At 33.8% G+C, this 16290-nt stretch overlaps 1 protein-coding gene across 4 annotated transcripts in view; it reads left to right on the top strand.

Annotated features, from left to right (window-relative positions):
• The window catches only part of KIF21A (kinesin family member 21A), a 155906-nt gene that overhangs the window by 90628 nt on the left and 48988 nt on the right, over positions 1–16290 (top strand). For all 4 annotated transcript variants that reach the window (XM_082850386.1, XM_082850389.1, XM_082850387.1 and 1 more), the window contains exons 10-12: positions 507–570; positions 5649–5852; positions 15316–15406. In XM_082850386.1, coding sequence (XP_082706512.1) covers positions 507–570; positions 5649–5852; positions 15316–15406 — 359 coding nt within the window. The remainder of the gene's footprint in view (positions 1–506; positions 571–5648; positions 5853–15315; positions 15407–16290) is intronic.

Raw genomic sequence — 16290 nt, 5'->3', positions numbered from 1 at the left:
AAGTGAAAAAGTCAATCTCTGTGTATACAATCTGTGATTTTAAGTTAATACTTAATTTGTAAATAATACATTCTTACAGAAACAAAATATGCCCTATGCTTCATCATATTATCTTACTTTCTGCTCATGTAATTAAGGGCAGGAAATTTGCTGTTTAAATTATGTTTCAAAGCATTATTGTTTGTTTCTATAACTTTGTTTTTTCTCTCATTCTGTTCTGTTGAATTTTAAAGGAAATTCTTTTTTTAGTTAATTTTTATTGGAGTATAGTTGATTTACAATGTTACTTTCTGCTGTACAGCAAAGTGAATCAGTTATACATATACATATATTCACTCTTTTTTAGGTTCTTGTCCCATATAGGTCATTACAGAGTATTGAGTAGAGTTCCCTGTGCTATACAGTAGGTTCTTAGTAGTTATCTATTTTTATATATAGTAGTGTGTGTATGTCAGTCCCAATCTCCCAATTTATCCCTCTCCCCCTTTCCTTATTTTATCCTGCAGGTGAAGGGAATGAGGAGATTAGTAATATGATTCACAATTATATTAAAGAAATTGAAGATCTCAGGTACAGTTCACGTTCTGTAATATATAATGCACGTATTTTGGGTTTTGCAGTGAAGTATTATTGCTATTTTTTGGGCTTATTTTGTAGTAACTATTCACAGTGATATTTCAGCCCTTTGGTCAGGTTAACTTTAGGGGAATAGGTACTTGCCTATAACGGAACATATGGGAACATAACGTCACAAACTACTTTCCTCTTCCCACATTATCTTCCTGGGTTATCCTCCTGCTCTTGTTGTTATACCCTTAATTGGAAGCTTACCTAACCTCATATAACAACAGGCATAATTGGTGTAGATGAAGTTACCTCCCTGTGCCTCTTCACCCACCATTTGGGAATGGTCAACATCAATAAGTCATCTCTAATTTTTAAAATCTCCCATTACTCCTGTTCCCTTATACTTCTTCAACTATTCTATATGTGTGAGTCATTGCATCCCTACCAATTTGCCTGCCTCTGTGGTATATACAAAGGCTCATTCATCACCCACATTTCACACACATATTGCAAATACTCACAGTATGCCAAGCATCATGCCATGGACTGAACAAGTATGACATAAACAAAGAGTTCACAGTCTAGGTGGGTCAACTTACATAAATAGTCACATGTAGTAAATGGAATGACAGAAATCAGTAAATAGAACACCCATGCCAGGTGTGGGAATGTGGAGGGGACCACTGAGCACAGACTGGAAGAATTGGGGTCAGAAAGTAGATCAAGGACACTAATCATTTCTATAATATTTTCAGGTTCCATGGTTTGCCCTGATGGCTGAGCTGCTTTCTCTTCAAGTAGAACTACAGTCAGCTCCATTGGGAGCATCTAAATAGCTCAGATCTCACTTTTGTTATCCATTTGCAGAAAATAACCAAGTGAGAGATTATCTTTCACAGCTACCCTAACAATTCTCTGTCTTGTATTTGTGTTCTATTTCCCTCTCTCTTCCTCTGGTTATTCTAGAGATTCTTAAACAGAGATGAGTAGTGTTTCTACTGTTTCTGCCTCCGTAAGGCACACCAGGTCCCTTAAAAGCTTCAAAAAATAAAAACCAGTGAGAAAACATCTGATGTAGCAATAGATAAAGTTACTCAAATAACTATTACTTTTATTCTGTTTATATATTTCCAAACTTTACCTTTTTGATGGAGACCTTTGGGACCTTAGGTTGTAGTTCTGGTCAGCTGCCAAACTGGACTTGCAGTTTCCATCTTGTGTTGGCAGTGCTCTTTCCTGCCTACTGCCAAAAACTTGTCCTCTGACCAGTCTCCTGTGTTTCCTGACTCTGTAGACCCCATCTTTACCATTCCTTCAGACAAAACTAATATCTGTGTCTTTTAGTTCCTAAAGATTCTTTTCCTGCTCCTAGTCTGCTTCTTTTTATCTTTTTTTATTTTCTTGGCACTGGTCAATTGTTAAGGCTGATTCCATACTCTGGTTCTTGGGCTTGATTTCCTCTCTTCCATCATGTATTCTAAGACCATATCTAAGCTTGATCTCATTATTTGGTGAATGGCTTGACTAGTGTCATTATTTCCTAGAAAACTGACTGAATCATTTCCATTCCTTCTAGTAGCTAAAAGGAGCATCTAATATCTTTCTTCTTCAAGTTCTTGAGTTAAGACTATTCTTTAAGCCATCTAGAGAACAATGATGACTCTTAGGCCTTGAGTTCAGTCAGTGATCAAATCTTTCGTGGTATAGGTTAATAGCTTTTTGGCTCTTTTATTCAGTTTGTCCCATTCATAAAGTGTAGTCTTCTCAGATCTCGGGACTGTAATTTATAATATAAAAATAATTTACATATGAGATAAACATAAATGATCTTTGAATTTAAATTGAATTACCTGCATTGAAATTTTTAAGCTCTGTTTATTAAGTATATGACCTTGGGCAAATTACCTAACTCTTTGATCTTTAGTGTTTATCTGTAAGAATGAGGTAATAACCTGCTAGTCTCAAAGAGTTATTATGGGGCTCAAATAAAAGAACAGGATGTAAAAATTATTAAATTGAAAAATACTGTAAAGGTCTAACATATTATTATTTAGGTCCAAGTTCTCACATTCTGTTTCATCTACAAAATTCTACTCCAATCCATATTTTAATCAATACTTTCTCTTAGGAAGACATTCATTCACAGCTACTTAAACTTAATGTAAATTATGTAAATGTATTGCTACATGGGAATGTTTATATTTTAAGTCTTATCATTTTAATTATAAAATAATACTAGTTACCTTTTAATAAATTTACACATCACATTATTTGTTGTGAAATGATAATAGTCATAATTAATCTTAGTTTTCTGGAGTTCAAAATTTTTGTAGAAATTTCTGAAAATATAGGAAAGTTTTTAAAAAGTTAAAATCACCCATATTCTCACCATTCCAAGAACTGATGTTAACATTTTGGTGTATCTCTTCAATAATTTTTCAATGCATACTTTAGCAAAATTTGTATCGGGGTGTATGTATTGCTTTGCTATCTATTCTTTGAAATGTGACAAGATATTAGGATCATTTTTTAATGTTATTAAATATTTTTCTAACATGGTTTTTGCATGGCTCCATGAGTACTGTCTCATGGGTTGTAATTGATTTATTTATCTAATCCCCTACTGTTAGATAATTATATTGTTTCCAACTTTTTGATAAGAATAGTTATTATTTGTTAAAAACATTATTAGGTGAGTTTTAAATTCATTGTATCATCATCCTCATAACCGTCCTAGGGAAGTATATATTTTCATCTCCATTTAATGAAGGATTTAGAGATTCTGTGAGTGAAAAAGCTGAGATGATATTCAGTAAGTGAAAAGGCTGAGATGCAAGCCTCAGTTTATTCCTTCCCAAGGAAGTCTGTGTACTTCCCCTCATGCCTCACTGCTTGGTCTCCTATTAAATGAAATGCAGACAGCAACAAGTGTGTGATTGGGTGAGTAGGAAGAGAAGGAGAGGCAAAGAGAGAGATGTTATCTCTACAGCCCATACAAAAAGCAGGATCTACTAATGTAGTGTGGGGTTGGTGGAGTTGGAGGTGAGCCCTAAAGGTTTCAGCCTTTATTAGCACCAGGACGGAAGAAGCATTAAAAATATGCCCATACCAAATGCAGATTTTTAAAATCAGGTAATAAACACAAATTGTCTGATTATTATATAAATGAGCTAATTAAAAACAGGTCATTAATTGATAGCTAATTTATATTTTCATTCATTTTTTAAAAGGGTCTTTTTAAAAAAATTTATTTATTTATTTGTTATTTGTATTTTTGGCTACGTTTGGTTTTCGTTGCTGCGCGCAGGATTTTCTCTAGTTGTGGCGAGCGAGGCTACTCTTCATTGCGGTGCGCGGGCTGCTCATTGCAGTGGCTTCTCTTGCTGTGGAGCACGGGCTCTAGGCACGTGGGCTTCAGTAGTTGTGGCATGTAGCCTCAATAGTTGTGGTGTGCGGGCTCTAGAGCTCAGGCTCTGTAGTTGTGGCTCATGGGCTTAGTTGCTCCGCAGCATGTGGGATCTTCCCGGACCAGGGATCAAACCCGTGTCCCCTGCATTGGCAGGTAGATTCCTAACCACTGTGCCACCAGGGAAGTCCCCTTCATTCATTATTAACATTCATTATTATGTACCCAGGCTTTGTGCTAGATATTGAAAATATAGAAAAGTGTAAATTTTTACTGAGTTTTTATCATTAAGCTGCATTTTTATACTTAGGTTGTCCTCTTATTAAAAAATGACAGCATTATATTCAGAATTTTCTTTAAAATAATTTTGAAATCATTTAACTTAAAAGTTTGTACACAGCTATTTAACCATTTTAAAACATTGTAACTGTTGCAACACCAAATATAAAGTAAAACAATTTCATTAAAGAATATATAGGACACTTATTTGTAACATATTCACTGATTTGTGTATATTCTGTCTCTAGTTGATTTCAACAGTGTCATGAATAATTTTGGTAGGCAGTGTAAAAACACAGCTGACTGTGCCTTCTAGAGCTCAGTAGTTGCAAATAATCTAGCACCTTCCTCTGAAACATTTGAACATATGGCAAAAGTGCTTAGTAATGTAGTTTTGAGACAGAGATAGTGGGTAGTATTTTCTCCTTATAACCTTGTCTCAATCACCCTTGTGCCAAATTGACCTGGGAAATTTATTATACTGAAGTAGATAATTGTGTTCTTTTATGGTTTAGATCAAATGGTCTAAAGGAACTGGCCTAGAGGACTCTCTGAATCCCTTGTAGTCTCAAGAATCCAGGCTCTTTTAGGATCTTATCATTCAGTGTTATTACTGACAGCACATACATTATTTTCCTGTCATTATGAGGACCGCTTGAGCAAACAAAAGAATGTTTTTAATTATCAAACTCGGTCCTTGGAGATTTCATCTTTTCCCATGCCATATTCAGGAGCCAGATATCTTTCAGCCAGTTAGAGGCAAGTTTGGCTAACTATTCCTTACAAAGATTTGGAAATGTTATTATAGCATGATGAATGAGGAACAGGAAGGAAGGGAACCATGCTGCTTGCACATTTTAAGTTTCAAAGATGAATTTACAAAGCAAGGATAACTAGTGCCTATTGACCAGAATGCAAGTAATCTAATTATCACTGGCACTTTTGAGCACTAAGAGTGTTACTTCAAATTTACAGTTATTTGATCAGGAAATTTTAAAAATATCTTAAACACTAATGTTTGTGAACACATATGTTAAAAAAGCCATACCTTGTAGCAATGTTGAAATACATTTTGGGAAACTTTTTAGCTTGCAAAACAACTCATTTAAAATGTTCCCTGTTTATTCTTAGAGTTGTCAAGTTTGCAGAGATGGAAGGTAGAATGGTGGTTGCTAGGGAGGAGAGGGGAATGAGGAGTTAGTGTTTAATGGGTACAGAGTTTTAATTGGAGAAGATGAAAAAGTTCTGAAGGTAGATGGTGGCAATGGTTGCACAACAGTGTGGGTGTACTTTTTGCTGTAGAACTTAGAGATGGTTAGGGAGGTAAATTTTATGTTAAGTATTATTTACCACAATAATAAAATGTTTCCAACTTAAGTGTATTTTTATTCATTAGGGCAAAATTATTAGAAAGTGAAGCAGTGAATGAGAACCTTCGAAAAAACTTGACAAGAGCCACAGCAAGATCACCGTACTTCAGTGGATCATCAGCTTTCTCTCCTACTATAGTATCCTCAGACAAAGAGACCATTGAGATTATAGATCTAGCTAAGAAGGATTTAGAGAAGCTGAAAAGGAAAGAAAAGAAGAAGAAAAAAAGGTAGTGCTATAAAATCACTGCTATACTGCTAATTACTTTTCAGGCTATTTTAATTTGCAGTTGCAATGAGTATACATAGTCTCATAAGTATATTAATAAATAAAATGTCATTTAACATAGGTGACAATTATAATTATATACTTTTAAAGATTTATCTCTACTTGTATGTAAAAAAATTAATTTATTTATAATAATATGGTAGTGAATTTTATTTAGACTATAAGGTAAAATTACTATTAGAAATTATTTTATTATCTTTTCAAATAGCTGCTTTTGCATTCCATTCATCTTTTCTGCAAAGCTTGTTCTACCATTACTCAATATTTTCATTTTTTTTCCATTTTCTAATACAATTAAATAGTCTCATTGATATATTCTGCTTCCTGTCTAGATTAGTTTAACTAAAGGCTAAACTAATTCATCAGACTGTCATTTAATATCATTTGGTCTCTTAAGTATTTTCTGCGGGCTCTAATTTGATTATGTGAAAGTTATTTATGTTATTTCAGGCTTTCTGACTCTTCCAACAATGAGTTACTCAGCTTTTCACCACTGTTCTAGGCTTCCTTTTCCTTGCATCCTGGTAATATCTCCCTCTGAAATCAACTGGATGCAAAGAAGAGGAGGAAAATTAAAATATGACCACTTGTAATCTATGAGTGGTTAAAACCTCATAAATTGTTTACATGTTTACATATTGATTCTATGGTGCAGTCAAATTACTTACATAGAATATATTTTGAACGTGCCAGTCAAATTAATTTTAAGCATTTTTGGCTAGATATTCCAAAGGGGGAAAAGATATCTTATTTGTCAAATAGCTTGTTATGGAGGTGCACTTTTTAGAATTACTATTGACATTTAGTCTAGCTGCTGCTTTGCTCAGTTTATTTAGAAATTTATTTTGACAACCAAGCATTTCTTCTTTGAATAGTCAGTTGACCAAAGTTATTAGAGGTTTAAACTCTCCAAATTAATTCTGCTGTTTGTCCTTGAGTTAAAAAGGACTGATTAGAATAATTAAAACAAGGAGTTGCACATCTATGGTTAGGAGGCATTGCAATTGAAATTGCATTCTTAAGATACTAATGTCTTAAAAGATGTTGCTCATGGATGGCTGATTATGGCAGCATTAAGAAATATATAATGGTTAGTTCTTATGCAGGGCAATTAAAACTGTAACAGTGTTCACAGAATTATCAAAACTGGTTTGACCCAACATGCTGTGGAAATGAAAATGAGACTTCTGCACATGACTTAACATTTATTTGTAAAATTCAGTTGTGTAGTGGTCAAAATGTGAAATGGTATGACTTGTTTTTAATGGTGTAGGTGGTTTGTGTTCATGAATAATAAGTAAGGATAAGCAAGGGTATATTTCTTAAGGTCATGAACTGATTCTGCTCTTTCCTTTTGAGGTAAATTTAGAGATGTTACCATAATCACCTGTTGGGTATGAATAATAAAAAACAGATAGGGATCCCAATAGAAACCTAGGCACTTTTGACGTTTTTATAGTGATCATAGGTACCCTAAATTTATACCTCTGATGCAGGTTATTTCTGTGACAATGCAGGGTTGTAAGGTTTTTGACTGATAAATAGTTCTATTTTACTCAGCTTGATAAAGCATTTCATTTATCACCAATAACTTTTAGCTGCGTGTAATGTAAATTCCTTTCTTAAAAATATTGGTAAGCTCTCATTTTAGCCAAAGGGTTTGCTAAAGTTGAAACAAAAAATAATAAAGAGTTGTTGTTGAAACAAAAAATAATAAAGAGTTGTTGTTGAAACAAAACATAATAAAGTGTTTAGAATGACAGCAGCTTTACTGAAGTTAGTGATTAGTCTTCTACAGGAACTCTGGAGGGAGTAGCTTCTGTTTGGATATATTGATTCTGGTTAAGTTGTATTACATGCCTCATATTTACTTATTTTATTTATCAAAGAGAACATTGCAAAATTTGGTTCTACCTCAACCTTGCATATATAGTAAGTAAGTTCAATTTAAAATCGTTTGGAACTTGGAACTAATTTTTCTCTAGAAAGTGTTACAAGTACATAATGTCCAGGTTTCCCAACTCACTCACATGAAATGATATTTACTCATTCTATAGTGTGGTAAGAGCAATTCAAAAGGGAATAAGAAAAGGAAAATAGGGGAAAGAAACTTTGTTTCCCTTCCATGAATGTAGACCAACCTTTGGGGGAAAATATGAATTTCCGCCTTAGCCATTCTCTCTTATTCCTACCTACTGACCTTCTGTGTCCCCATGCTACCTTGATTCATTCCTCCCTTATGAGGTCAGTTCTCATGTAATTCTTCCCTAGCCCGAAGCACTCCCAGTTTCAAAATCATCTACTTTCTTCTCTCATCTCCTTAAATTCAAAGTTGGAAACAAAGCCATCTGACTAGAGAAAGGAACTCATTCCAGTGGAAATGACTTATAACTAATAAAATTCCTCTAGGGATATTTGTAATTTTGAAAGAGGAAGCATTAATCCAACTATCGAAAATTTGGGCAGTAACCTCATTAAGAAAAAAAATTAAATAGTGTAGGGAAGATTTTTGTTACCCCTTTTGGTTGACAGTTTCCAAAACCTATCTGGGGTTTGGCCTTTGGGTTCAGCTTTGCTCAGCTGTCCCAGTTCTCATAGCTACTTCTGTTTCTCCCACTGAATGCACAAATTCTTTAGAAGCTCCATGTCTTTTAATTTACTTTGTTTTTGTGCTGTTAGCCTTTGGTTGTAGTGACTTCAGGGCCTCTGACACTAAGTGTTGGTTGGTGGAGTGGCAACTGTATCATTTTTATGTCAGAAGCTACATTTGTGTTCAAGGAGGATGCCATAAGTCCTGTTTTACATGAAATTTTCACCCTCTTGTCAAAGTCTTTATCTAAACTACAACCAATTGCTAAGATGTGTGGTTTAAAGGTTGGCTCTTCTTCCTGTGCTTATTTTCTGTTGAGATGTAAAATAATCCATAAGTGTAGGTAGTAAGAAAATAAGGAAGAATAATCGAATAGACTACATTGACTATTTTCTTTAGTTACACAAATGTTAGAATGGTTAGCAAGATTTGTCATCCCCCCCCCCATTTAACTGTGGAAGAGGTATTATAAATGGAACTAAATGAAATAAAGACTGAACTCCTTTAAATTATGGAGAAGTATCAGATTATTAATTTATATCTCTGCCCCTCTACTGTCATTTGGAACTATTGATTGTAGTGATTTTTTAAAGAGACAATTGGGAAGGCATCTAAAGTTTATCTACTTATTAGCTCACATTATCCATATGTTTTAATATAGCTCTCTAGTGTAAGGTAAACAAAATTTCATGCTGAAAATAGAAAATTTGGGTTTTTTGCTAGGGAACCATATCCTTTGAGTCATTATAGCTCATTATCATCAGTATAAGCCTAGATTAGACTTTTTTTTTTTTTTACTTTTTTTGCTGTATATGGATAAAGAAAATTTACCATTCATACATTGATCCCCATATTTTTGAATATCTAGCTTTAAATGACTTGCATTATAAAAAATTCACTCATTCATCAGACTGCATTATATTTGTATTTAGTGGTGTCAGGTTGAAACTCTAGAAACCCAGAGATTTCTTAGGCGATGGCTTTTCTTACCCTTTTCTAGACATTATACTGGACATTTTGATCTCTGGTGAATATCACTCTGCAGAATTTTTTTCTCAGAAAGATTGCTAGTCTCTTCTTGCAATAGCAGTATATAAGTTGATTGTGAAAAACAATCACAGGCCAGCAAATAAAAATCATGTTATAAAATTAAAATGAGAACTGCCTTGATGAAATAATTCATAACTAAGACTCAATCTCTTCATTTTAAAATACTGATGATTCTGAAAAAATATTTTGTTTTGAAATTCAGGCAGAAGTGTACTATATCAAGATTGCTATATGCTTAATCAGAGCCTAGCACATCTATCTTTTTGTCTACATGAGAGATACTGGTATTCAGTACATTCCACTGAGTAAAGATTCCCAATTCTGTGTATTGAATATTCTTTAAATGTCAAAGCTTTTAAATACATATTTATAGTTTTTCTCATACTTTGCTGGTTGAAAAATAATCTTACTAATGGAATGTACTACATTTCCCATTTTATTGCTACCTTTGCCTTAGATATATCTTTTTGGTAGTCTAGTAATTAGTACGGTGATATTAATTTTCAGTTAATAAAATCACAGTTTTCCACTGATATCATAACAGTCATATTCATTTGACCATAATACCATTTCATGTATAATTTTGAAATAGAATTTTTTTTAGATTTAGTGATGTTCACATGTAGTATATTGAAATAGAAAACAAGTTTAAAAATTAGTATCCTAGTATGTAGTATTAATGGTATTTTCATATTATGGTATAAAGGCATTACTTTTTGAAGTTCTTTTAATGATGCCATAAAAAGGTATTTTGTAAAGGTTTACAAGGAAGAGAGGATATCATTGGAAGTAGGTTTTTTTTTGGAATCTGAGAAAATTGATCCATTTCAGGTTAAAAAAAGCAATGGCATCCAAATACTCTTACTGTTTATCAACTTTATAAATTGAGACTGTACATTTTACTGCTGAATAATTTCAACTGATAGTCTATATATACTCTTCTTAGATATAATGCTGCTTGTTTTTCTTACTTTTTATTCATACAAAATGTATTGCCTTTTTACTGTGTATTGTCCTTTGATGATATCTTTTAAAATTTATTTTAAAGTCTTCAAGCTCATGTATCATTTTTACCTTCTTATCACTTTCGCTTTTTACTGTCTGGTTTGTCCTTCATTGGCTTGGCCTTCCAATACTGTGCCTCGTGATTTTGAAGGCTACAGAAACTTGAGGAAAGCAATCAAGAAGAAAGAAGGTTGGAATATTTCCCAGGTTTTTTATTAAAATGTCATTTAAATACTTAGTTGCCATTCAAAAGGATATATGCTGTAGAATTATAGATTGTTTCAGACTAGATTAGCTTGGTGCTCCTAAAAATAATGATGATTTTATAAAATTAACAAAAACACTGAAAATATAAAAAAATACTTTTTAAGAATAAAAGCCAGTGGTTATATGAATTAAAATTCAAGAATTTCTTGTGAATTTAGAATAGATTATCATAATTTTGATGGCTAAAAATGGCCCAAGAACCCCACCCTTTAACTTTCAGAATATCCCTTTTGGAAACTTGTGAACAGACAGGGAATTATTAATTCGGTGGGAATTCGCATTTTGTTGCAGCACATGCTAAGTCATGGGTGGGTTCATTCTCATCTCTTCCTTATTTTGTGTAATCTTTGTTAGGAAAACAACGTTAAAATGGCAACAAAGTAAAAGGAAACTGTGGCCTTACTACAGATAAGATTTATAAGGCATATTTAAGGAGGAATTAGAAAAACAAGTTTTGCTTTTAAAATGTACCTGAAGTCAGCATCAAAAACAGGATCTTCTTGGGCTTCCCTGGTGGCGCAGTGGTTGAGAGTCTGCCTGCCGATGCAGGGGACACGGGTCCGTGCCCCGGTCCGAGAAAATCCCACATGCCGCGGAGCGGCTGGGCCGGTGAGCCATGGCCGCTGAGCCTGCGCGTCCGGAGCCTGTGCTCCGCAACGGGGGAGGCCACAGTAGTGAGGCCCGCGTACCGCCAAAAAAACAAAAAACAGAAAAAAAACCCAGGATCTTCTCTTTTTTTTCCATTTGAAATTTGAGCAAAATTTAGAAGCACTGCTTCTGAACTCCCAATATAATAAAAATTTGCATTATACTCATTCAATATTATGATTATTTAACCAAGTATCAAGTAGTATTTTACTTCTTATTAGAACTTCTCTTTATAGATTTTTCTAAACGTCTCATGATTACAATATCAAAATAATTAAGAAAATAAACTGGTTTCAAAATAATATTAACTATTTTAGAAGCACCACTTTATAATTTTATTTCTTACTAAAAATAAGCCTTGGGGCTTCGCTGGTGGCGCAGTGGTTGGGAGTCCGCCTGCTGATGCAGGGGGCGCCGGTTCGTGCCCCGGTCCGGGAGGATCCCACGTGCCCCGGAGCGGCTGGGCCCGTGAGCCGTGGCCGCTGGGCCTGCGCGTCTTGAGCCTGTGCTCCGGAGGCCGCAGCGGTGAGAGGCCCGTGTACCGCAAAAATAACCAACCAACCAACCAAACAGAAAATAAGCCTTGAGAACTTTTACTGTGCAACAATTAAACTAATCTCTTACTTTAAATAGATGAAACTGTAAATTATATTTTCTTTAAGTTATTTAATAATTTACATTCCACAATTATACCCTACATATTACATAGTATTCTAAAGTTTCTATAATTTATTCTAGAATTATATTTTAATTATATAGTTAAATTAAAATATAATTCTATAATTAAAATATAATTCTATCTGTAGGTCATCTTAGGACTCACCTAATTAGTTTATATTTAGGACATTATGTTTATCATTAGAATTAAATTAGAGCATTAAAATGTGAAAAATTATCTCTTTCGAAAGGTCAAAATAAAATGCATAGTTAAAGTAGTATAATGGAAACATTTTCCCACCTTAAAATAGTTAAGTCCTTTAAATATACTTAATGAATAGCATTTGCCTCCAATTTTTATATGATGCCTAATAGATAACAAAAGCAGAATTGTTTGGTGTTCTAGGACAGGGCTTCTTAAATATGAATGTGCATATAGATAACCTGGGGTGTTGATAAAATGAAGATTCTCACTCAGTAGGACTGACATGGAGCCTGAGATTCTACGTATCTGACAAGCTCCTGGGTGATGCTGATGCTTCTCTGTCTGTGAACTGAACTTTGAGGCAATATTCCAGAATACTGGCTTTGGAGTCATGACACCTGGTTTTAAGTCCCCTTGAGTTGATAAGCTTCACCAGGCCACAGTTTCTTTTTTGGTTGTCAACAAAAATGTTGACATTGCTTGTTAAATGTCAAAGGGTTTAAATTACTTGATTACTAGTGTTCCTTCCAGCTCCAAGATTCTGATTCTATGTAAAGTGCAAACTTACATATTTTTCATTGCTGCTTAGATAGTTATTTTAGATATGAAATTTCCCCACTTTATTGAAGAAAACTTGAATGTTTGCTGTACAATAATCATAAAGTATCAAATTGTGTACTTTAAAAGCTTAAGCCTTACATGATTTATAAAGGTAAATTAATATGAAGTTAACAACTGCTGATTTTTCTGCATCAGAATTGGCACAAACAGCTTATAATACATGAGTTAACTTCATATATAAGTGAAAATAACATTTGTTAAGCTGGATTCTGGTGACTTGGAGGGTGTAGGAGGGTGTGTTAGGTCAAGTATTTGAAACAAGGTGGTTGTATGGCTATAAACCTGAATAAAAGGGAATTTGAAGGGAGCTTGAAGTAATGAAGGAACTGACAATAACAAAAATTGTATGCTGCAAGAGTTGCAGGTGAGGAAGGGAGACTGCATGGGGGAGGGGATGAGAAATGCTGATGGGAGATATCTTTCCTAACACATGCTCCTTTCCTAGTCTTAAGCCTTAGGCCTGTCTCAAGTATAGCACTACTTGAGTACATGGTGCTGGCCTTTAAATCAGATGATTGGATGAAGGGGGAGTTTCTTTCTAGATTTTCATCTTGAAATGTATGATGATGGAAAATGAACAGTCCTATTATGATACAAGTGATGTAAGATAGGCATTCAGTATATTCAACATTTTTCTCTAACAAGTGATTTAACAAACTCATGGAACCTTGTTATAGTTTACTTGATTCCTCTCCAGTTAAGAGGATTTTATTGATATTCCTACTGGTAGTTTCTTCTCACTCTAGAGATATGCTGTCTTCCATGCATCTTTATGCATCTTTCAATTTGTACTATTCTACTCCAACATAATTAGTGTGTGAGACACATAGGCAGAGGTTCCAAACAGAGGTGCTCATGCACAATCATAGAGATTAATATATTTAGCAAATACTTCATGCACATTTATTATGCACATCCCTTGGGTACTGGGCATGTAATGCTGAGCCAAACAGACATGATCCCTTCCCTCATGAGACTTACAGTCTAGTGGGGAAGACAGAAATTACAGAAATAACTACCTAAATAAACATAAATTAAGAACTCTGAAAAGTGCTTACAAAGGAAAAGTATTTGTGTTCATCTTGTTCTGAGTTCAAAAATGTCTTTGAGAATTGGGACCTACAGTTAAACATTAGAGTTTAATAATAATACCAGCACCTAAATGAGATTAATTTTTTAGCCTAGAAGCTAAAAATAAGTCCATGTATTAGGGCAATTATTTAATGTAGCAGAATATCTGAAAGAAATCATAGCTGTTATAAAGTTATTCTGATAAAAATTTTAAGCTCTTTCTAGAAGAATTTTATTTGGATAATATTGCTTTATTCAAGTATTCTTAATGATTTAAAAAGTTAACTATAGCACAAGAAGAAAATTTTCATATGTAAATTCATTTAAAATTCACTTTCTTAATATTATTTAGGATAAAATGTAGGAGTCTAATGAACAGAAGTGTAACTTCTGTGCATAATTGATGGTGGTTGCTAAACCCTGAAGGGTCAGAGTGATTTAACTATGTAAAAACTTTGCTCACTATAGAGTCTTCTTTTTCTCATGGCCACTAGGGCTGAAGCAATTAGTTTAGCTATAACGTTATGTGACATTAGTATATATCAATAGTTAGGGCTGCTTTACTGATACCTGAAGAGGAAGCTTTTATTTGTATGGTGAATCTTGTGGCAGATCCTGGAATTTCCTATTCAATCAGGGGTCAGGCAGAACTTCAGACAATTCTGATGTGCAGAGACCCATTTCTGTGAGAACATTATGAGAAATAGCCCTGTGCTACAGGTATGACCTAGGAGAAAAGAACCTGTACTATTCTATTACCAGGGGAGACCTGAACATTGTGATGGGTGCAGCCGGTATAGACAAACTTACTGTGGGCAGATGTATTCTGATCTTTAAATTTATTCTTAAATGTATTAGGACATTAATAAAAAATGCAGTTTCTATATCTTTGTATTAAGATGAGAAAAATTTATATATTTAGATGAGAAAACAAAAATATTTTTTATTTCCATTAAATTTAATTTGCCTACATTCTAGTTGATTGAATGCTATGGTGACTAGTTCTTAGCTGTCTCATCAGGTGTCATGCTCCAGGGTATAATCTATTCCTCAGTGTTTCTAGAAAATAAGATTTTCTCCATTGATATAAATCACTGTACTATGAGTTGAATGGCAGTTTCAATTTTCCTCTGAAGCATCAGACATGATAACTTTGCTGAGTTAAATGATGAACTCTTCTAGTTTGTTTTCAAAAATAATTGATGGTTTTTAAAAATCTGGGAGAAAAAAGTGAACAATTTTCCTCTCTTCTTTAGCATCATACACTTTTGCTTCTTTTTTTTTTTTTAGTGTGGCTGGTAAAGAGGATAATACAGACACTGACCAAGAGAAGAAAGAAGAAAAGGGTATTTCAGAAAGAGAAAGCAATGAATTAGAAGTTGTAAGTATGAGAGAATAAACTTGTAATTTTGAGTCCCTGGATTAGGTTGTTCTTGGTTGCTGATAACTGTACTAACTTATATGTAGAAAAGAGAATCGGTTATCATACATCCATTTTAAATTGTGTCCTTGAGGACTTCTTTTCTTCAGAAATGTGAGCTATTAAATATTAGCAACTCACAGTCTTGTGCACTGTGAAAGCATTGTGTATGGGGTGATAGAATACTAAGAGAGATGAAGTACTCTTTGATTTAAGACAGAATTATTGTAAAATAACCTTAAAATTGTGGATTGATATTTTTAACTTATGAAAAGTGAAATTTTTGTGCTCTTGTACTTTATACTCACAGTCTCTTTTTTTTTTGTATTTATTCATTGAGACTATATTGTGCATATTAAATATAAAGCACCATAATAGAAGCTGGGGCAAAATTAAGTCATATGGCTAGGCACACTTCATAATATTAAGGGAGGAAGAAAAATTCTAACTCTGATTCTGGTTCTTTGTTTGTTTTTTATTGTTTATTTTTTAAATGAGTATAGTTGCTTTACAATGTTGTGTTAGTTTCTGCTGTACAGCAAAGTGAATCAGTTATATGTATACATATACATCCACTCTTTTTTAGATTTCCTTTCCATTTAGGTCAACATAGATCATTGAGTAGAGTTCCCTGTGCTATACAGTAGGTTCTCATTAGTTATCTATTTTATACGTAAGTGTATATATGTTAATCCCAATCTCCCAATTCGTCCCACCTCTCCCCTTTCCTCCGTGGTAACCGTAAGTTTGTTCTCTACATCTGTGACTATTTCTGCTTTGCAAATAAGTTCATCTGCACCATTTTTCTAGATTCCACATATAAGCGATATTATACGATATTTGTT

This window comes from Leucopleurus acutus (assembly GCF_964270905.1).
Source record: "Leucopleurus acutus genome assembly, chromosome: 11".
NCBI lineage: Eukaryota > Metazoa > Chordata > Mammalia > Artiodactyla > Delphinidae > Leucopleurus > Leucopleurus acutus.
The sequence above is the reverse complement of the archived record's forward strand: the minus strand, read 5'-3'. Positions and strand labels throughout refer to the sequence as shown.